The sequence below is a fragment of the Xyrauchen texanus genome, chromosome 18 (assembly GCF_025860055.1).
Source record: "Xyrauchen texanus isolate HMW12.3.18 chromosome 18, RBS_HiC_50CHRs, whole genome shotgun sequence".
Taxonomy (NCBI): domain Eukaryota; kingdom Metazoa; phylum Chordata; class Actinopteri; order Cypriniformes; family Catostomidae; genus Xyrauchen; species Xyrauchen texanus.
The window spans coordinates 30210499-30232444 of record NC_068293.1 but is presented as its reverse complement, the minus strand read 5'-3'; the positions used below and the strand labels follow the sequence as shown (position 1 = coordinate 30232444).

Here is a 21946-nt window from a genome sequence, read left to right as displayed (position 1 = left end):
AAAATTGGCAAAGCAGAACTTCTTTGGGGGTAAAGTCCTTTAAATATTATGATTTTAATATGCACAAACAGCATCTCATCTAATAGCATCTTGTCTGATTTAAAAAATAAGCAACATATAGTATGAATATCATTTAAAACAGCAGAGCAACTGATTTAAATTCCCAAGCCTCACTCCAGACCCTATAATTGCTACAGTGTGTGGACGAATGCTGATTTCAATATAATTATGTACTGATTTAAGCCAATTGTATGGACTATGTGCTAATTGGGATGTCAAAATAATTTTTGTACATTAAATAAAACAAGCATCAATAATAAAACATATATCTCTGTGATCATTCTTATTGTGGGACTCAGCTTGTTTTGAGTGTTTGTTAGTTCTTAAACTCAAACATTAGATCATAAAGAAATAATTGCAGTTTAGTTTTTGTGGCTGCTAGAATATATAGTATAAAGAATATAAGCGTACAGAGAAAAAGGAATGAAAACTCAATAAAAACTCATCTTTATTTTTTGTTGATGTTTCAAGTAAATAGCTCTACTTACATGCATAATATGAGCAGCTTGCTAATATAGCAAAGACTTATCTTTTGAACTTACTTTTTTATTACAATGATCAACAATAAAATCTGTAAATATATGATAGTGTTCATCTTTACTTTCAAATGACTGGCAACCGACTAATTACAAAGATGAAGTACAAGTAGACTCAGGTAATTACAGAAATAAACATTTCACCTTAAAGGAGCATTCAGTAATTTCAAATGTTTTACACATTAACGAATGAGTTGTGTTTTTGTGAAGAGTAATCTGAACGGTGAACACTCACATGAGATGAAGACTGTACTCATAATATTTGTATTATATATGGTGCAGGTCACCCCCAATGTTGGTCGCCATGTTGAAATCACATGACACGCGGTGTTTCACTAAACTTTAAAGAGAATCCTTGCGCTCATTGGCTGCCACCTATGTAGATAGGCTTGGCTATGCTTAGAGCAGTGTTGTTTGGTGATGCGAAGAGTGAAAGAACTCAATGAAACATACATATTTATCATGCTTTAGCAGCAGAGACAGTGGGAGATCCAGTAGCTGTACTGCCAAAGAAGCAAAAAAGGTCTGAAGCAAGAAGATAGAAAGAACAGCAAAAGCAAAAAACTAGAGTAAACATCGGTTATTAACCAATTTTGGATTAGGGCCATATAATTAACATATAATTTGTGAACACAAATATATCAGAACATGAGATATCTACATCATTCTGTCATGATAAACTGGACAGGACAAAACCCACCAACATGCAAAGTGAATACACTCAGTCATTGTGTACACTTTTGAAATTGAAGCGCCTCCTGTCTGTGAAACTCTGCATCTGAGAAGAAGAAAAACAAAACAGGAAAATAATAGGTTGAGATTGTTCATTTCAAATATTTTCATATTTTATTTTCTATTTTAATTGTAATAAATCATCTGTAAAATGATTAAACTTATAAACTGATATAAATATTTATATTGGTAAGTATTTATGATACAATTGGATTCAATTATAGAAATCTATAACATGTTTGTGCATTATCCAGGGAATTTGCAAGCATAATATATTATTAGCTTGCATGACTATTCGAAATTTTGTATAAGTTATCAGGATGTCTTCTTATAGGCCTATGAGACAAAATCCATCTTTGTTTTTATACATTATGCTGATGATGGAGTGGTATTGGAGCAACAGAAATGCTGAAGCCCTAATTTTCCATGAAAAAAAAAATATAAATAAATAAATAATAAAAAATAAAAAAACGCTCCTCCGGGCATATCTCGCCTTTACACTTCTATTCCGCAATGCTCGTGTTCACTGATCGGATGATTGAGACCACAGTTGGTTATGATGTGTATGGTACAGTCTGACATGATGTCACACAGTGTGCCATGGTGATCTCCATGAGTTCATATCGCACAGTCTGACAAGTAACAATCTTTAAGGACTGTAAAAATACCACAGTGTATAGCGGGCTTAAACCAGATATGCTCTACATTTGTGAGAGATGCACACACTCAACTGTCTTTTGTGAAGTATCTCTTCTCTACTAAAAATACACACAACAATAGTTTGCTCTTATCTCATATACCTACTCATACACTGGACAGTACATGTTTAGTGTTAGAAATGTACTCAAATGTGCATATTTCTGAAAGTTTAAGACTTTTTTGGCCTGTATGACAGCAAAAATACAAAAATTCGGTTTCATCGTATCCTTTACCTTGTCAAAGAATTGACTTAGTTTAACAGCATTTGATGACCCAGCAGCAAGATACTGTGGATTTATACAATCCTGAGAAGAAAACAAGCTAACAACCAATTTTATGCTGAAAAATAAGAAAAAGTGTGATGCTCAAAAATCCAACATTTCAAAAGGACATTAAACACATCAAATAAAAAATGATTTTCCTTTTTTTCCCTATGAAATTAGACTGGTTATAAATATCACAACAGCAGCAAAATGCACACACCAGGTTGATCTCTTCAGCGTTAAAATCTTCAGACAGAAATGCAGCGTGTGTTAGAACATAATTTCTCTTGTTTTCAGGGATCTGGTGCCAATCAGCAAGAGAGGAACAGAGTTCTTTGCAAACTGTTCTCCATCATAATCCCTGCAAATGCAAATTATTAGAATTAAATCAGAGTGGTACTGAATGTAAGATTATCAAATTAATAAATAATATTAATAAAATACTCTATTCAGTTATTGAATTCTGAACTGTTTCCCAACTTATTTTATTAGGTATATACAGTGAGGAAAATAAGTATTTGAACACCCTGCTATTTTGCAAGTTCTCCCACTTTTAAATCATGGAGGGGTCTGAAATTGTCATCGTAGGTGCATGTCCACTGTGAGAGACATAATCTAAAAAAAAAAATCCAGAAATCACAATGTATGATTTTTTAACTATTTATTTGTATGATACAGCTGCAAATAAGTATTTGAACACCTGAGAAAATCAATGTTAATATTTGGTACAGTAGCCTTTGTTTGCAATTACAGAGGTCAAACGTTTCCTGTAGTTTTTCACCAGGTTTGCACACACTGCAGGAGGGATTTTGGCCCACTCCTCCACACAGATCTTCTCTACATCAGTCAGGTTTCTGGGCTGTCGCTGAGAAACACGGAGTTTGAGCTCCCTCCAAAGATTCTCTATTGGGTTTAGGTCTGGAGACTGGCTAGGCCATGCCAGAACCTTGATATGCTTCTTACAGAGCCACTCCTTGGTTATCCTGGCTGTGTGCTTTGGGTCATTGTCATGTTGGAAGACCCAGCCTTGACCCATCTTCAATGCTCTAACTGAGGGAAGGAGGTTGTTCCCCAAAATGTCGCAATACATGGCCCTGGTCATCCTCTCCTTAATACAGTGCAGTCGCCCTGTCCCATGTGCAGAAAAACACCCCCAAAGCATGATGCTACCACCCCCATGCTTCACAGTAGGGATGGTGTTCTTGGGATGGTACTCATCATTCTTCTTCCTCCAAACACGGTTAGTGGAATTATGACCAAAAAGTTCTATTTTGGTCTCATCTGACCACATGACTTTCTCCCATGACTCCTCTGGATCATCCAAATGGTCATTGGCAAACTTAAGACGGGCCTTGACATGTGCTGGTTTAAGCAGGGGAAACTTCCGTGCCATGCATGATTTAAAACCATGACGTCTTAGTGTATTACCAACAGTAACCTTGGAAACGGTGGTCACAGCTCTTTTCAGTTCATTGACCAGCTCCTCCCGTGTAGTTCTGGGCTGATTTCTCACCTTCCTTAGGATCATTGAGACCCCACGAGGTGAGATCTTGCATGGAGCCCCAGTCCGAGGGAGATTGACATTGCATTTGAGATTGCATTTTCTAATGATTGCTCCAACAGTGGACCTTTTTTCACAAAGCTGCTTGGCAATTTCCCCGTAGCCCTTTCCAGCCTTGTGGAGGTGTACAATTTTGTCTCTAGTGTCTTTGGACAGCTCTTTGGTCTTGGCCATGTTAGTAGTTGGATTCTTACTGATTGTATGGGGTGGACAGGTGTCTTTATGCAGCTAACGGCCTCAAACAGGTGCATCTAATTTAGGATAATAAATGGAGTGGAGGTGGACATTTTAAAGGCAGACTAACAGGTCTTTGAGGGTCAGAATTCTAGCTGATAGACAGGTGTTCAAATACTTATTTGCAGCTGTATCATACAAATAAATAGTTAAAAAATCATACATTGTGATTTCTGGATTTTTTTTTTTAGATTATGTCTCTCACAGTGGACATGCACCTACGATGACAATTTCAGACCCCTCCATGATTTCCAAGTGGGAGAACTTGCAAAATAGCAGGGTGTTCAAATACTTATTTTCCTCACTGTATATATATATATATATATATATATATATATACATATATATTTCATGAATAAATAAATAAAATCAACATCAAGAGGATCATTCAGCTGCGGGAAGCCCATGGTCCCAGTGGAGGCAACATGAGGAGATGACTAATGTAGCATTGTTCGATCAGAACTAAGTTCACCTCAACTCACCCATTAGATACGATGATCAATGTAGGGGAGGAGTCTTTGCTCAGTGCCTCCAGAGACCAGCGGTAAAGATTCTGGGAGGATTTCTTATTGGTCAGATCATGAACTAAAATAATACCTGTAACAATAAGAAGAACAGAGAATTATCATTAAAGTCATTACATACAGTATGTTAAACATTTCCCATATAGCCTATGGGGTATTCCAGCATTTGACTGGCCAAATATTGGAGTTACCTCACTCCCCTGGTTGAGCCTGATACTTCACCATTCACAGAATTGTAAAACACAGCTCTGGTGCTTTTTACACTGCTGGTACTGCCAACAGATCCTACAACATCCCAGAGTTCAATGTAGAAAGTCTTCACTTCTGGAGTGCCCTATCTGAAGTCATGCGCCTGTGCAAATAATCAAGACACAGACTATTACATTACAGATTTATGTGAGGAAGCCATAACATAATCACTGTTATTTAACTGCCACTATACCCTGATGTCCACTGAGCAGCAAACAGTCTATGATGGATTCCCCAAAACTTGATTCTGGCAAAGTAAATGTACAAGAGAGGACTTTTTATGTAACCTGTAAAGTAAACAAACATCAAATAACAATTAGCAGAACAGGAAGTCTAGGGCTCACACAATATATTTGAATAAACATAAAAGTACAACATCATAAGTGGATGAAAGTCATTTTAATAGCTATCCTCATGATTCATATAATGATATATTTCAGAAATTGAAGCTAATATGGTAATCTAACACCTCTGGTTTGAGTCGAATATTATGAAGCAAACTCACATTCTAAATATAAATCGCATGATATTTCAGGAAATTTAAAAATCGGAAAAAAAATCGATAAATTATTTGAATAATATTTCTTACTACAATCGCCCAAAACCAACACTTTTACCCTATCCAGAGATGTCATTCTTCTCTCCGGAAGTGCACAGTGTAAACTTGCGCCCTACCCGTTTATAATTACAAAATAAAAGTCGCAACAGTCCACTGGCAACTAATTTGTGGAAATAGGCAGCGCTGCAGTTATAAGTATTTGAAATATTTAATAAAAAAGCAGTGTTGGCAAGAAAATAATTATCATTAATTTCCTTAGTTAACAAAGATAGTTAATATATTTTGAGCAAAATATACATTGATTGGTGGCCAAAAGTTTAGAATAATGTACAGATTTTGCTCTTATGGAAAGACATTGGTACTTTCATTCAACAAAGTGACATTCAGCAGATCACAATGTATAGTCAGGACATTAATAGCGTGACAAATGACTATTACAATTTGAAAAAAAAAAATTACTTCTGAAACTACTTCAAAGAGTTCTCATCAAAAAATCTTCCACGTGCAGCAATGACAGCTTTGCATATCTTTGACATTCTAGCTGTCATTTTGACATTTCTCACGTGACATTTCACCCCATGCTTCCTGTAGCACTTGCCATAGATGTGGCTGTCTTATCGGGCACTTCTCACACACCTTACAGTCTAGCTGATCCCACAAAAGCTCAATGGGGTTAAGATCCATAACACTCTTTTCCAATTATCTGTTGTCCAATATCTGCGTTTCTTTGCCCAATCTAAACTTTTCTATTTGTTTTTCTGTTTCAAAAGTGTCTATTGTGGTGGCTCAGTGGTTAAGGCTCTGGGTTACTGACCAGCAGGTCAGGGGTTCAAGCCCCAACACCACCAAGACACCACTGTTGGGCCCTTGAGCAAGGCCCATAAACCTATCTGCTCCAGGGGTGCTGTATCATGGCTGACCCTGCACTCTGACCCCAGCTTAGGTGGGATATGTTAAAAATAAATAATTTCACCATGTATATGCAGAAATCTATATAATGTGTGACAATTGATCAATTAAATTAAATACAATTTCTCTGCAATTCTTCCCATAAGGCCTGCACCCCTGAGTCTTCTCTTTTCTGTTGTACATGAAACTGGTGTTGAGCGGGTGGATTTCAATAAAGCTGTCAGCTAAGCACATGCGAGGCATCTATTTCTCAATCTAGAGACTCTGATGTACTTATCCTCTTTAGTTGTACATCTGTCCTTCCACATCTCTTTCTGCACTTGCTAGAGCCAGTTGTCCTTTGTCTTTGAAGACTGTAGTGTACACATTTGTATGAAATCTTCCGTTTTTTGGCAATTTCAAGCATTGGACAGCCTTTCAGCAATGCTGTATTTGCAGCATTTCTCAAAACAATGATTGACTGACAAGTTTCTAGAGGAAGCTGTTTCTTTTTTGTTGCCATTTTTGACATGCCAGTCTATTGCATATTGAGGCAACTCAAAAACAAACAGATAATGTTAAGCTTCATGTAACAAACCAAATATCTTTTAGCAGTGTTTGATACAATGGCAAGCGATTCTCTAGTACCAAATTAGCAATTTAGCATGATTCTCAAGGCTAAGGTGTTGGAGTGATGGCTGCTGGAAATGGGGCCTGTCTTGATTTGAACAAAAATTACTTTTTTTCAAATTGTGCTGGAGCTTTTTTTTTTTTACATCAGTAATGTCCTGACTATACTTTGTGATCAGATGAATGCCACATTTTGGTGAATTAATGTACCCGAAACATCAAAATCTGTACATTATTCCAAACTTTTGGCCACCAGTGTAAATTCATAAATATTAATTTCAATGATCTGTATATTACACCAGTGGTTCTCAACCTTTTTGACTCCAAGGCCCACAACTGTCCAAGACAATATTTAAAGGCCCCCTCGCCAGATACTAGATGTATCTGATTAAAGTTATTAATCATAGATCATTTTTAATTCTAGAAGTTTCAGAAAGAGTCTGTTTATAATTTGAAGGCAGACATTTTAAAGTAAATTTTAGCATGTTAATTAAGTACAATTCTTTTAATTATTTTAACATTTCTTATTTTAAATACATTTTAAGTAATATTGAGGCCCCCTTAGAAGTGTTTTGAGGCCCCCTTGTGGGTCCCAACCCCCTGGTTGAGAACCACTGTATTACACAATATGTAATAATTCTTATGTTATAGGTCGTCCGAGTTTTATTCTGCAGTTTAAAAAATAATAATAATAATAATGTATATATATATATATATATATCATAAATTAATATCAGTGATATCGTTAGTGCTTATAAGATCAACAATATTAAAAGGTGCAAGTGACAGACAGCATATAAAAAATATAACGTTGAGATTGGACTTTTATTTCACTTCCGTTTAAGAAAGAGGCGGGACATGCGAGAGAGCATGAAGAGGGTTTTTGATAGACAACACACAGAAAGCCGGTGTTTTATTGGACTTCTGAAAGAAACAAGGACCCATGGCTGTTAGAGGAATGAAACTGTCAAGTGTGTGTTTTCTGCTTTTATATTTGATATCGACAGTACTGGCCGGGTATGTAGATATCGTGTTTTTTTCAGGGTTTTATGTTAGTGCATTATAAACTGAGTTCTCTGGCTGGTACACATGTTTCATTGTGATTGGTCTACGCCACTGTCCATGCATCATGCTGGTGAAGCTTTCCATAAACTACGGCAAATCACACCTTTTTAATCTCTTGTACTTTAACGAGTTGAGTTTAATTCGGGAGAAATGCAAAGTGTAATTATATTGTTCCCAAAAAAATAGTCCGGTCTGCTGTTTTACAATCGCTTATAACTGAAGTGGCCAGGCTGATAACTTGTCATTGCTGCCTCATAAGTACTGTTCCGCATGATTATGTAAATGTGGGTTTATCAGAAACTGCTGAATATTTCATATGACACCATACAAATTTCTCCTGGCTGATTTGCTCGTCATAATGATACATGTTTATTAAATATAGGTTACATTTACACTTCCATATATAGAATGATTTTATCACTGCTGCTCTGTATTTTCAGGAAGGATTTCTACAAAATTCTGGGTGTCAGTAGATCAGCATCAATTAAAGATGTAAAGAAAGCCTACAGAAAGTTGGCACTGCAGCTTCATCCAGACAGAAATCAAGATGACCCAAATGCCCAAGACAAATTTGCAGACCTTGGAGCTGCTTACGAGGTATGATTTTTATCGTTCGTTTTTTTTCACATGGGCACTTTTATAATTTTTTTATTTTACATTTGCCATGTTCTACAAATATAGATTTACCGGATGGCATACATATGAAAGTGGTTTGTCTAGGTTTACTGCATGTTTTAGTTATATTTTGATGCGAAAGTTATGCCTAAATTTAATCCAATAAAAAAAAAAATTGTTACGGTTTGTTTTTTCTCTAAAGCTTCGTATTAAATATTTCTAAACTTACAATCTCATTTCAATGCCATCGAATATGACAAGCATGAGCGTTGTTGTTAGAAACAGACTGTTGGAGTGCTTTAATTGGTTGAAAGAAATGTGTGGCCGCCTCTGATTGGTTGAAATATCTGCTTATTGTTATTCATGAGAGATATGAGGTGGAGCTCCAGCATCTCTTGCGCAGCGTGTTGTACTTATATGTGCACAATGGAATTGTTAAATAATTAAATTATTTTTCTGTTTACATTGGTGGGCAGTAATCTTTATTTTGTGAAAGTACATTTTTTTATATGAAGCTCATGTTTATAGCTAAAGTATAATAGAATACATATATTCTAATGTAAATCTGAATAAAATGATTGTGGGTATATCAAATGATTATGGTTTTATATCTGTGAAATTATTTCTCATCAAACTGATAAAAAACAAGGAGGGTGGCTTTACCTGTGTTATAAACTATAGGTATAAAGACTATACTAGATAGTTCAGGTAAAGATAGACTAATCTCTAATGATATTTTTTGAATGTAGGTGCTCTCAGATGAGGAGAAAAGGAAACAATATGACACATATGGAGAGGAGGGCTTAAAGGAGGGCCATCATAGTTCACATGGTGATGTATTCTCCAGGTAAACAACCATGTCACTACAAGCCTCACAATATTTACAAAAATAATGCCCAATTAAGAGTTAATTGCTGACATATTTGCACATTTGTCTATGAACTTGGTATGATTTGTGATAAATTGAATTTGTAGTCTAGATTTGCAAACCTCTGATTCCTAATTTTTTAATCTAGTTTCAGATGCTATTCTAAATATAAACACAAATTTTGGCTCTGCAAAATCTAATCTACAGCATGTAACTGATTTTTCAAAGATGTTTATTGTCTTTTCCAGTTTCTTTGGGGATTTTGGATTTATGTTCGGTAGAAACTCGCAGCCAGCTGGCCGGGATATTCCAAGGGGTAATGACATAGTACTGGACCTTGAAGTGACCCTAGAAGAGGTGTATTCTGGGAATTTTGTTGAGGTGAGTTATTTTCGCTGTTTATCACATTTCCTACCAGATGTAGTGCGCAGACTCTGTGTTTTAACCCTTAAATGCATGGGTATTTCATTATTACATTATTACATTATTAAACATTATTACATACGTGGGTCTCTAGAGACCCGGCACATTTATCTATCAATGGATCTACAAATTGCCCAGACAGTGTAAAATTTTCCAATGCATTTTTAAGACCATTAGAAAATAACAGAATAGAATTTATTCTGCTGTTATAAATGCTGATGTTTTATGTTTCATATATCAAAGAGATGATGCAACAAGTCTAGAACAGAGTTCATTAATTTCACACTGAAATTTCATGAGACTCAACTGGCTTTCAAACATATTTTGAGTTATACATGACACATAAGCTACACATTTATTTTCTCAAGCACTTTTTGAGTCTAAATAGGTGCACAGCTTACATAATGTCAGTAGTACACCTAAATGTCAATAGCTAATAATTCACCATTTTACACAGAAACATGATATAGTAATCATTTGTATGAATATAGTACTCATCTGTCTTGTAATAAAGAAATACTTACTGTTATAGTAAAATAATAAAGATGATTTAAAATATGATTTATGAAAGCGCAAAAAAAGCAACACTTTTACATACCTATGGTCTCTTCTCACCCTAGGTACTTAAAGGGATAGTTCACCCAAAAATGAAAATTTTCTCATTTACTCACCCTCATGTCATTACAGATGACATTCTTTATGACTTTCTTTCTTTTGCTGAACACAAACAAAGATTTTTAAAAGAATACCTCAGCTTTGTAGGTCCATACAATGCAAGTGAATGGTGGCCAGAACTTTTAATCTCCAAAAATCACATAAAGTCAGAATTAAAGTAATCTCTCGTGGTTTGGCGGGGGCCTGGTAGTTCAGCGAGTATTGACACTGAATACCACCCCTGGAGTCACAAGTTCGAATCCAGGGCTTGCTGAGTGACTCCAGCCAGGTCTCCTAAGCAAAAAAATTGGCCCGGTTGCTAGGGAGGGTAGAGTCACATGGGGTAACCTCCTTGTGGTCGCGATTAGGGGTTCTCGCTCTCAATGGGGCATGTGGTAAGTTGTGCGTGTATCGCAGAGATTAGCATGAGTCTCCACATGCTGTGAGTCTCCACAGTGTCATGCACAGTGAGCCACGTGATAAGATGAGCAGATTGACTGTCTCAGAAGTGGAGGCAACTGAGACTTGCCCTCCACCACCCGCATTGAGATGAGTAATTAAAAAAAATAAAAATGGAAGAAAAAAAAGACTCCAGTGGTTTAAACAATGTCTTCTGAAGCGATATGATAGGTGTGGTTGAGAAACAGGCAAATATTTAATTACTTTTTTAATATAAATCTACATCTTTGATGAGCCTGACCATTAGGTGGCAATATGCATGAAGATTTATAGTAAAAATAAGTACAATATAGCAATATTTCAATATCGATCTGTTTCTCACCCATACCTATCGCATTACATCTGAAGACATGGATTTAACTACTGGAGTCTTATGGATTACTTTTATGCTGACTTTGTGATTTTTGAAGATTCAAAGATCTGATTCACTTGCATTGTATGAACCTACAGAGCTGAGATATTCTTCTAAAAATCTAAATTTGTGTTCTTCAGAAGAAAGTAACTCATACACATCTGGGAGTGCATTAGGGTGAATAAATGATGAGAGAATTTTTGGGTGAACTCTCCCTTTAAGCAATTATAAAAAATATATATTTATTGCAGTTTTGGCATCTTTTATTTTATATTATTTATGAAAGAAATATTGAGGAATATAAAGAGGTGGGGGCACAACTCCAAAAAAATTGGATTAGGTAATGGGGTGTAATGATGTCCCAGATCACTAAAGACCCGAGGTATGTATTTAAGGGTTAATTTAAAGATATTGATACACTGCCAGGCAAAAGTTTATGTAATCCATTCAAAAATGGACACTCAAGAGTAATCTCTTTTTCTCTATCCTGTCCTCTTGTTTCCTCTCTTTCAACATGTAGGTGGTACGAAACAAACCTGTTGCAAAAGAAGCACCAGGAAAAAGGAAATGCAATTGCCGTCAGGAAATGAGAACCACACAACTAGGACCAGGTCGCTTCCAGATGACACAGGAGGTAGTGTGTGATGAATGCCCCAATGTCAAGTAAGTTTTACCCCAAAATCACTTCCACTTTGGTTCACCAAAAAGTATATGATTTCCTTTTAAATGGTTTTATCTTTTCAGACTTGTAAATGAGGAGAGAACACTAGAGGTGGAGATCGAGCAGGGTGTGAGAGATGAGATGGAATACCCTTTCATGGGGGAAGGTATGGGAAATAATTCTACTTGAATTTTAATTTATTGGCTTAATGGTGAAACATTGATATTTATAGATTGTGTATATTATGTTATGTCTTTTTCTACAGGCGAACCTCATATTGATGGTGAACCAGGAGATCTGCGTTTCCGTATCAAAGTCTTAAAGTAAGAGTAATATATGATTGCAGCAATAACAATCAATGGATTGAACCTTTTCTTTTTCAATGTAGGTATAATATATTGTTAGTCCATTTGTTTTCATACACATCAAAGTGTATGTGTATTCAGGTAAAGTCTAGCCCTTTTCTCAGTCTGAAAGATTGAGGTCATAGACAGTTATAGCTTTAGACTATAGGTTTCCAATGTATCACATGTAAATTTATATTTGTCCAGGCATCCTGTGTTTGAGCGCAGAGGTGACGACCTTTACACAAATGTCACCATCTCTCTGGTAGAGGCTCTTGTCGGTTTTGATATGGACATCACTCATCTAGATGGTCACAAGGCATGTCCTGTTTTATAGCTTGTACTTTCATCTGATTGAATAATTTGTATTTCTGTTAACGCAGTTTATGGATATCTGTTGTACTTGTAATGTAATATTGTCCTATTGTCACATGATCGTTGCAAGCACAGGAACGTGTCTCTTGTGGTCTTATAGGTGCACATTGTGAGGGATAAAATCACTAAGCCAGGAGCTCGTCTCTGGAAGAAGGGTGAGGGCCTGCCAAATTTTGACAACATCAATATCCGCGGGTCACTCATAGTCACCTTTGATGTAGACTTCCCCAAAGAGCAGCTTGATGACCAGCAGAAAGACGGTAAGAGAACATCTAAAAATTATAATCTCTAATGTGTGTCTCTTTATCTTTTGCGTATCTGTGAGTAGATTTAATGAATGCAATAAATATTTTTTTCTCAGGTATAAGGCAGCTGCTGAAACAAACACAATCTCAAAAGATTTATAATGGACTGCAGGGATACTGACAAACAGCCAACTAAATCAGGAATGATTGCCCTGTTCATGTCTGCCCTATACACACACATACACTCATTTAAATACACACTGACGAACAAACAGTGGGGGTGTATTTATTTTTGTCAAATTCTTCTCAGGATTGGTTAACTTTAATGTTTTTATTTAATTTTTTTTAGTTTTTTTTTTTCAACTTTTTCTATTTTTAAAAGCATTGTTTTCTCATGGAATGTTAATGGAAAGTATTTTTATTTGAGGAGGTGTTTTTGTTCAAATTTATTATTATTTTTCCATATACAGTTCCAAGTTTTATACCTTTACTAAGTTGTTCAAGACATTTTTCATCAGTTTGAGTGACTACACACACTTCTTGCTGTGGCCAGTCAACAATCATCCAATCATGGATCAGCATAATGTTTAGTGGCACTTGTTCTGCATCAGTTAAGAGACATACTACAAAAACTGCAAATACAGAAAGAGGACTTCAAACCAGAGGACAAATTAAATACCTGCCTCAGCACTATCTTCATGGCCCTCTGTTAAGAAAGAAACCGTTATACTTTATTAATGTGTTTCAAACTGTCTCAACCTAGACCCTTCAGTCTTTTGTGTGCTTATTTTAAAGAATGGATTTATCACTGTTGTTGCAGTTGTTTTTTTTTTTGTAATGAACAGCTGCTATCCATATATTTTAGTCTGTGCTGCTCCAGTTATTGTCAGCTTGGTTCAGTTATGCCTTTAGGTTACAGGTCTGTTTCCTCTGAGGCATTTACTTGGTTTTGAAGTTCAAAAAGTAGGCCTCCTCAATTGTTAAGTTCTGTTTTTTTTTTGTAAAATGTACCTCACTTTCTTCTTCCCTTCACAACCCCTCTTGATGTTCAGCCCACTGGGTCTCATCCCAGTTGCTCACTTTTCTTCGTATTTTTGTGGACTGCACCAGACAAAAAAGAACAACTTCTTATATCATCTTGTGCCCAATTGAAGAAAAATATGTTTGTAATTTTCAAATGAAAATTAAAAGTTTCTAATTATGGTTCAAAAAGACTTGATATGAAAATAGAATATTTGTATATTTTGGAAGAATTCATGTGCCTTTGGTCCATCTTAACATACTGGTCACACAATTTTGTTTATTGCTTCAAATCAAACCTGTTAAAACCTTGTTTTTGGCCTGATCCCAATGGATTATGCAAATTTTGCAAAAACAAATATCACAATGACTATGTGTCTCAAAGACTAGACCCCTCGACCAGAGAAGGCATTTTGAGACAATGTTGTGGATACAACTGAAAAAGAACACCAAAGTAAATATAAAAAAGATGGAAGGACCTCTTGTCCTGGAACAGTTATATTTTCCTTAACTTGTTATAAGAGAATCATTCAAAGTGCTAGTTCACTAATAAGATGCTACTGTAGAGAAAAGGAAACCTAATGTATATGGGGACTTTTAAATAATGTGATAAGATAATGGGGAATAAATTCAGAATAACTTGAAGGATTACATTGATGAGAAATTTCTTAAATGTGCAATACCGGTGAAATATTTGGGACACACTTGAAAGAATTTATGTTTCACCTGATCTTAGAACCTTTTAATAATCTAAAGGCTTATGCTTTAATTATGTAGACAAATATAAATTTAATATATAATAAATTGAAATAGAAATGGATGTGTAGGACAGGAGAGTGCTAAAAATGTAAATACCTTCCATATTTTTAAAAAGCATCCCTGGTCAATGCATTGCTTGAGAGAAAGCCGTTTGTTAACGATAAAAAATAAGGTAGTCTTATATTAATATTTTGTATTATAATACCCCCTTAATTTTATTTGTTATATCTCATATATTTTACAACTTTACTATTATCCTAAAACGTGTTAAATATTACAGAATGAGTAAGTGTAGTTATAAGCACCCCATCAATTTGTGAAATATAGGCAGTAACTGATTTTTCCAGTAGAGGGAAGCAAATGATAGATGATCTCCAGGATTAATCCTTGCATGAGGTGAGAATACTGCTCATAGTAGCTGTAGACAAAACACCACAAATGTAGGACCTTGTTCAGCCTGTTGTAAAATGACTATAAGACACACCACAGATAGTATGGATAATATACATTTCTTTAGATTTTTGGCAGTGAAATGTTTATAATGAGTATAGACAGTATAATATTTAATTAAAGGTCTAACCTGCTTATATTTCATTACTTAAAAAACAAAATTGTTTAGAATGTAAGAATGGTAGTGCTATGCCAAATCAAGAGCAATAATTATGACAAAACTCCATTTGTTTCCCACAACTCACATATATTTAGAGCAGAGTTATTAATGCCCACATTATAGGATGCATTAATTACAGCTCATTACAGATCAAAGGGCTTTGCTCTCTTTAATCAAGCAGTGGAATCCCACCCAGCTTCTATCAGCCCCTTTCATAAGACCTACTGTCTCCATCTGAGTGCTTGTGAATGCTTTGTGTGCATCTGACCTTTCGGGAAGGATAAATCACCATATTGAAGACTCCATATGGAGAGTGATATATGTAGCCTACTGTGTGTGTGTGTGTGTGTGTGTGTGTGTGTGTGTCATAATCACTGTCATGTTTACAGTGTGTGTGGTATCAGCCTGCCCCTCTCGGATGTAGTCAGATTTGAAAATGCTTTCTGTAGCTTGTCTGACACGAGTTCACCGGCCACCACAATGGCTGTGACCTCAAAGAGCACTGCAGGTGGATTTACTTATACTGTGTTGGAGGCCATAGAGCTGAGGTGGAGGAAGCATTGCTATGAGTCAGGCTAAGCTTTGCTCTGTGTGTTCGGACTAAAGGACGGGTGGTCGTTCCTCTGAGGGAGGTCGTCTGTCAGGGTGTGGCCTGCTTTGCAAAAGAGCTATTAGAGGCATCTGTTTGTATGACTGTTTTACAGTGTGGTTATACGTGTTGTGAATTTTCCTCTCTGTGTATTTCTCTGTCAGCATGTGTATGAATTCTGTAAATATGCCTGTTAGGTGGAGCAACAAGGATGAAGAAAATCTGTTTTAATCATGTATATTCTAATCAAATCAAATGTGTGTATTAATTACAAACACTGTAATTAAAAGGATGAAACAAGGAGTCTCTTTAGGGGTCTTGAAAGCAGGATAAAATGTATGTGAGTAACTGAGAGCAAATAAGGTACAATGGGGTTAAAGGCACACCTTAAGGAAAAAGCATTTCTGTACACATTGTGTCAAGATTCAAGAAACACCTTTCTTTTTATTGAATATTGATAGAGCAACGTAATTTGTGTGAAAATAAAAATAAAAAGTGGCGAGGGGGCCTTTTACCTCCAACTTTTCAGACAGTAAGATGCTTTTGTGAGTAACAAATTAAGATAGTTCTTATTTAAAATAACCTACTATGAAAAGAGTGCATCGTTTCTTGTTAATTTCAACCACATTGGGCATTTCAGAACATCTAAAGTTTTCTAAGTGAATCTTGTCAATGTGTTTTATAGGGGCCTTTAGCCCCTGCAACAGGAAGGCTTTTACCGGACAGTTATTGAAATGTTTTTGATATAATTACATTGAACAAAATTGAAAATGACAAATTAATATTTTGTCTCTAAATAAATTTGATGGATATTCATTAGCTACATTAATGTGGTTATTTTAAATGGCCTTAAAATCAAACTTTAGCCATTTCACGTAATGATCTTATGGAATAGGACCTTTTTGCAATTAGTGGCAAACAGGTGCTTAGGAAAGTCCTGTGGTAGTTGTTGATGATATTTAGTGTTTTGGGAGAAAATAAAATCTAAGGAGCCGTTTACCTCAGGGAGCTTTTATCCCCGTTGTGCCCTATGTTTGTATGTTTGTGTCTTAGAGTATATGGTAGGTCTCTCTTAAACATCTTCCTAGCATCTGCCCTGGAGAGTCATTCCCTCACCCCACAACTCCAAGCCAATTTTCATTCCATGTATATGAAATACAGGAGCAACCGTATTGAACTGCACTTGATAACCTCATTGCTAAATAGTTTCCTCATAATAGCAAAGTTCTCTGTATAATGTTACTGCAAGAATAATCTGCCACAGTTGGGATATGTACCACTGAGTGAGATGAGTTTTAGGAACACTTTTTCTCCCCTCCACAATTCAGAAGAATCATGTCAGGTCATTGAATTGAATAGCATAATTAGAGAGGCTTCCTAGTGGCTCTGGGCCAAAGCTTCATAGAACTTCGATTTACTCAGACGTTGCAGTGTTAATGTTAATGTGTTTAAGTAGTTTTAAATGGTTAATTTGGACTCTTTGAACCAGGAGAAGGGTGCTTTCAATTTGAGATGAGTTAACCCTTGCCCTGCCTACTAAGATGTTAGCCCAGACTCCATTCACTTACATTGGATATTTTTTTCTTTTGTTTTGTGTTATTAAACAGAATGGAGACTGAATGGGATTAACATTTTGCTGAAAACTCCTAAATGATGACAGAATTTCATTTTGGGGTGAACTATTCCTTAATAATGCACATTAGTTGTCTTTAAAAACAAAATTGTTTCAGGTAAATAGAAAATAGAAAAATATATATTATTAGTATTAATAATAATAATAATAATGATAATAATCATAAAATATCATAATAATAAAGTAATTTATAAAAAGCAAAGTACATTAACTCATCGGACATTATCAATTCTTCACTTACAAAAAAGTACCATGGTATTAGCATGTTTGTGTTAATGGTATAATGGAATTGCATGTTCAGACATGTATCATGGTAATGTAATCATAGCTTAAACTTCTAAATACCTTATGTTATTTTAAGTTACCCATGTAAATACTATGGTATATGAATATGATAATCATTCCAAAGTACCACCATTATAACCATTTTATACTGTACCGTCCACTGAACCACATGTTACTGTCACAGTACTTTTTTTGTAAGGGTTGAACTTTTAGAATAACATTCTCTGTGTTGTGTATTTTAGTTGCATGTGGTTATCAGTGCTACACCAACATATAGAAAGTAGTGGTGGATAGAAAAACAGGACATCCAAAATAGCAACATAGGCTGCTTGTTGGACTAATCCAGTTATTTTGTGGCTGGCAGGCTGAAGCAAACACAAGGCAGCTCTTGGATAGAATAATGCATGTCAGTCGTCCACAGTGTATGGCTGCTTTGAAGGCGGCTGTGGACTGCCAGCACTGTCCCATGGTGCTAGGAGTTTCTGTAAGCCACGTTACTATATAAAAGACTATCGATTCAAAGGCAAAAAAGCCTCAACTATTTAACAGCAAGTTGTGGGCTCTAATTATGGGAAACGTAGGCAGGAAAGTGGCTTGGGTTTCTCAATCCAGCAACTAAACTGTCTGTTTGTGAGGACGAGCTGCTGATTATTGAAATATTTTCAGGGCTAAACATATATGACTGTCATTATGTATGGTCTCCTCACAATGTCTCATATATACTGTATCCCTATTTCACAGGCTAATGCGCCACTCTGTCCACTGCGGGGGCTGAAACTAAACTTCAGCAACCACATCCTGAGGAAGAGGTGGTAGAGCCATGTAAAGCCAGAGACACAAACAGCAATCAGACCATTGGTCTTGAATAAATGGGCTCTGCGTGTTTTTCATGCAAGGATAAGCAGAGCATTTGAGCTTCCAGGCTCTTATAGGCTACTGTACAGAAATCCAATGGGTCACAATGGCACTAAAATGTTATATATAATGGTATTAATATTTTGTAGGGCCTTTGGTTGCGCTTGCATGCAGTTGCTGGTGCATTTTTCTCCCACTTTCTCAGCAGGAACAGAGATTTAAAAGCTGAAGGTTAGAGCCAAAATGTATGTGCATAAATACAATAAGTGTGTATTAGAGATGTTTGGGTACTAGAGAGCAAGGGGGCCATTGAAAGCAGTCTTTGTGTGAGTGTGGAGCCCATCCTATGCCCTCCCCACAGTGGCGGTGCCCAGGTCCTGTGGTGGCGAATCACAGTTAATAACTATGCAGTTGGCTGTCAGGAACACTTAGCCTGATGGTGGCCAGGCCGGACTCACAAACAGAGCTTCTTCTGGCCAAGTGTGTGTGTGAGTATATATATGCTCATGCACATATCATTATCATGGCCAGAAGAAAAGAAACTTACACACAAAGGTTTGGAGACTGGGTCTGCCGTAGTTCTGTCTGACTAAGTGGTTCTGCAATGTGAAAATGTCTTTTTGAGTTTAGGGTTTGATGGTCTTAGTAATTTAGTATTTGTTATTTTGGGTACACTGAACAAAACGCCCAAGGTAGGCAACCTACTGCATGTGTTGTGATGTTATCTGTAAGTAAATATCTGCTGAAAATAAAATGCTAGCTAGATAATGAAGTTTAAATAGAAGAGAATACATGTATTATTGCTTTTTTGAGCCATCATACCTACCTATTCTGTTGTCCCTCTCTCTAATGAATTGATTAGAGGAGGAAAACTTGTATTTAATTTTTTCTATTTTGTAGTCAAACAGCAAAGTTATATGTTGGGATTCAAAGTCCATCTCATCCTCAAGCGAATAGATTAGATAAAGCCGCATGAATACACGGATATCTGGCCTTTAGCTGTTTGCTCTGCCCTATTCGTTATAGCATCTGATCCAGATAACAGGGTGCCTACTCTGTATTGAAAGAATGTATTGACGACAGTATCTGTACAATTACAGAGATTTAGGAAGCCTTTTGCTTGATTGATACAACAACACAGCAGCAAAATGTTCATTGACAGGATTAAATATTCAGACTTGCGAGTTACAAGAAGTGGAAATGCTCTTATATTGTGTGACAGAGGCAGTCATTTGATACGTTTTTGGAGCACATTAATCCAAAGCTCATTGAGCTCCTCTATACCAATTTGCAGCCTTTTTTTTTTTTTTTTTGATCTGCTTTGGAGGCTGTCAGTCAACATGCTCCAGGACTCCTGTATTGGACTCCCTTGGGTGGAGGCTGGAAGAAGAATCCTCTATTCAAGCCAACAAATTAGATCAGTTAGAAACTCAAACACTGCTTCTAGCACACCAAGCCTGCAAACACAAACCACCTAACAACCCTGATTCCACCAAGAGCTGCACAAAGCAGAGAGTGCTTTGGCCTTGTCCCTGATAGGACCCCTGAGCTCACCACCGTACCCTTCTCCTCAGCCCACACACTCTTTCTGCAGACACAATGAGCGAAACCAGGTGCTACAGGGGCTGAAATAGTGTTGGCTGTTCTTCTACCTTCACCCCTGGAACAAATACATAATTTACCACTACTTGGATCATTTGCACCATGGCTTTTCCACTTGCTTTTTCAATTTCTTACTTTCCAATTTCATACTGTCAGGTTTAGATTGTACAATGCAGATCACAGTGTAGAACCTGTACAAATCAGTTTATCGAATAGACACTTCATGAGATTAAGCTCCACAAGATTTTAGGGTACTTTACAGTACATGATAATTTGTCCATTGATAGCTAGCAATGTTTATTTCATTTTTTTATTTCATATTTTTTCCCCAAACTAGCTTTGGTTTGTTTTCTGCTAGGCTTACATTACCCCCAAAATTGTTGCTTGAATTGTTGTATAAGTAATTTATTAAGTGTATGTGGATGAAAAGTCTTAATAGTTCATATAGATGAATAAACTAATTAATTAGTCATCATAAATAATGATGTCAAATATCAGCTCTCTGAACAATACAGGGCAATTACTGATTATTTGGCAAGGGTTAGTTAGTCGTACCATCAACTGATGTCAACTAAATTCTGTATTGTTATATTGCTGCTGTTGAATTGAGCATGGACAAATAGATCACCAGATGTGAACTGAGGAAAGGGAACTGACAGCCATATTCAATGTCAGACTTATAATTGTTTACCATTGGCCCAGAAAACTAAAGCCAGGTTCATCATCATTGCTACTGGCCTGTTTCATTCTTAGATTATATTAATATCATTTGCTGGCATATAACCACAGTTTTTACACTTCTGTACTGTACAGTAATGTTTAACTTTCATACGAAAGCATTGTATTCTTTTTTTGGATGTTATGTCATACGCCTGTTTCAGAACGTATTTTCCAAGTTATTATTTAATACCATCACTCATTTGATTCATTTGCCATATATCATCCTATAATGAAATCAAGCTGTATGCATTACCATTAATGTACATGCCTGCTTTTGAATCAAATTACCCCACCCTTCATCTGAGAGTCTTTATCCTCTAAATAGCTTGGAGGCTATTAAGTTAATTAATGGCACATGGAGAATGAGGATCACCCAGAATCTCAGCCTCATACAGTGTTATACCATTGTCTCCCAGCTTAATTTGCAGGTATTCTAAATGGTCCCAACAACCCCCCACCCCCTATGACAAAGCATAGCAGTTTTCCCCAGTCCAATTCCCTAAATACCTCTGTTCCCAAAACAGCCAGATCCAATGGTCATAAACTATATTACTTATTAAGATATTTCCTTCCTTTTAAATACAGCTCTGGCTCCTCCTTCCCCCTTTTCACTCCCCAAGCCAGCCAACATCTTTTATCTAATGAAAAGGGGGTATGCGGTCATTGTAAAGTACAGTGTCTGCCAAACGCCAAGTGTTACATAAAACAAGTGTTGGGAGAGAGAAGGACATACAGTATTTGGTGACAAGCCAATGCACAGCACTGCTTTTAGGTAAAGTTGTCTAACATAGCCAATGAGATGGAGTAACAGAGAAGAGGAAAGTATCAAGAAAGTGAGAGACTAGGCAGGGAGGGGGGCTTACATCAGAGAGGGAGG

At 36.4% G+C, this 21946-nt stretch overlaps 1 protein-coding gene and 1 long non-coding RNA gene across 5 annotated transcripts; one reads left to right on the top strand and one right to left on the bottom strand.

The window, feature by feature from the left end:
• Positions 1 to 506: 506 nt before the first annotated feature.
• On the bottom strand, positions 507 to 5528 carry LOC127659112 (uncharacterized). 4 transcript variants are annotated; one of them, XR_007972494.1, is made up of 6 exons: positions 5476 to 5528; positions 5052 to 5145; positions 4801 to 4961; positions 4568 to 4682; positions 2511 to 2651; positions 507 to 1374 (listed from the first exon to the last, which is right to left on the bottom strand). It is a non-coding gene; the product is annotated as an uncharacterized LOC127659112 (long non-coding RNA). The 4 variants fall into 4 exon arrangements; XR_007972493.1 differs by having other exon boundaries at positions 5364 to 5503; XR_007972492.1 differs by having other exon boundaries at positions 5448 to 5503.
• A 2274-nt stretch (positions 5529 to 7802) lies between these two features.
• dnajb11 (DnaJ heat shock protein family (Hsp40) member B11) lies at positions 7803 to 14203 on the top strand. The gene is made up of 10 exons (XM_052148794.1): positions 7803 to 7952; positions 8441 to 8597; positions 9365 to 9462; positions 9732 to 9864; positions 11892 to 12034; positions 12116 to 12198; positions 12298 to 12355; positions 12584 to 12695; positions 12852 to 13011; positions 13113 to 14203. The coding sequence occupies exons 1-10, from the start codon at positions 7879 to 7881 to the stop codon at positions 13175 to 13177; spliced, it is 1083 nt and encodes a 360-aa protein (XP_052004754.1). The 5' UTR covers positions 7803 to 7878; the 3' UTR covers positions 13178 to 14203.
• Positions 14204 to 21946: the final 7743 nt, after the last annotated feature.

Coding starts and splice junctions, on each gene's coding strand:
- dnajb11 (XM_052148794.1), top strand. CDS start 7,879: ATGGCTGTTAGAGGAATGAAACTGTCAAGTGTGTGTTTTCTGCTTTTA. Junction 7,953..8,440: donor ATATCGACAGTACTGGCCGG/GTATGTAGATAT, acceptor CTGTATTTTCAG/GAAGGATTTCTACAAAATTC. Junction 9,865..11,891: donor ATTCTGGGAATTTTGTTGAG/GTGAGTTATTTT, acceptor TTCAACATGTAG/GTGGTACGAAACAAACCTGT.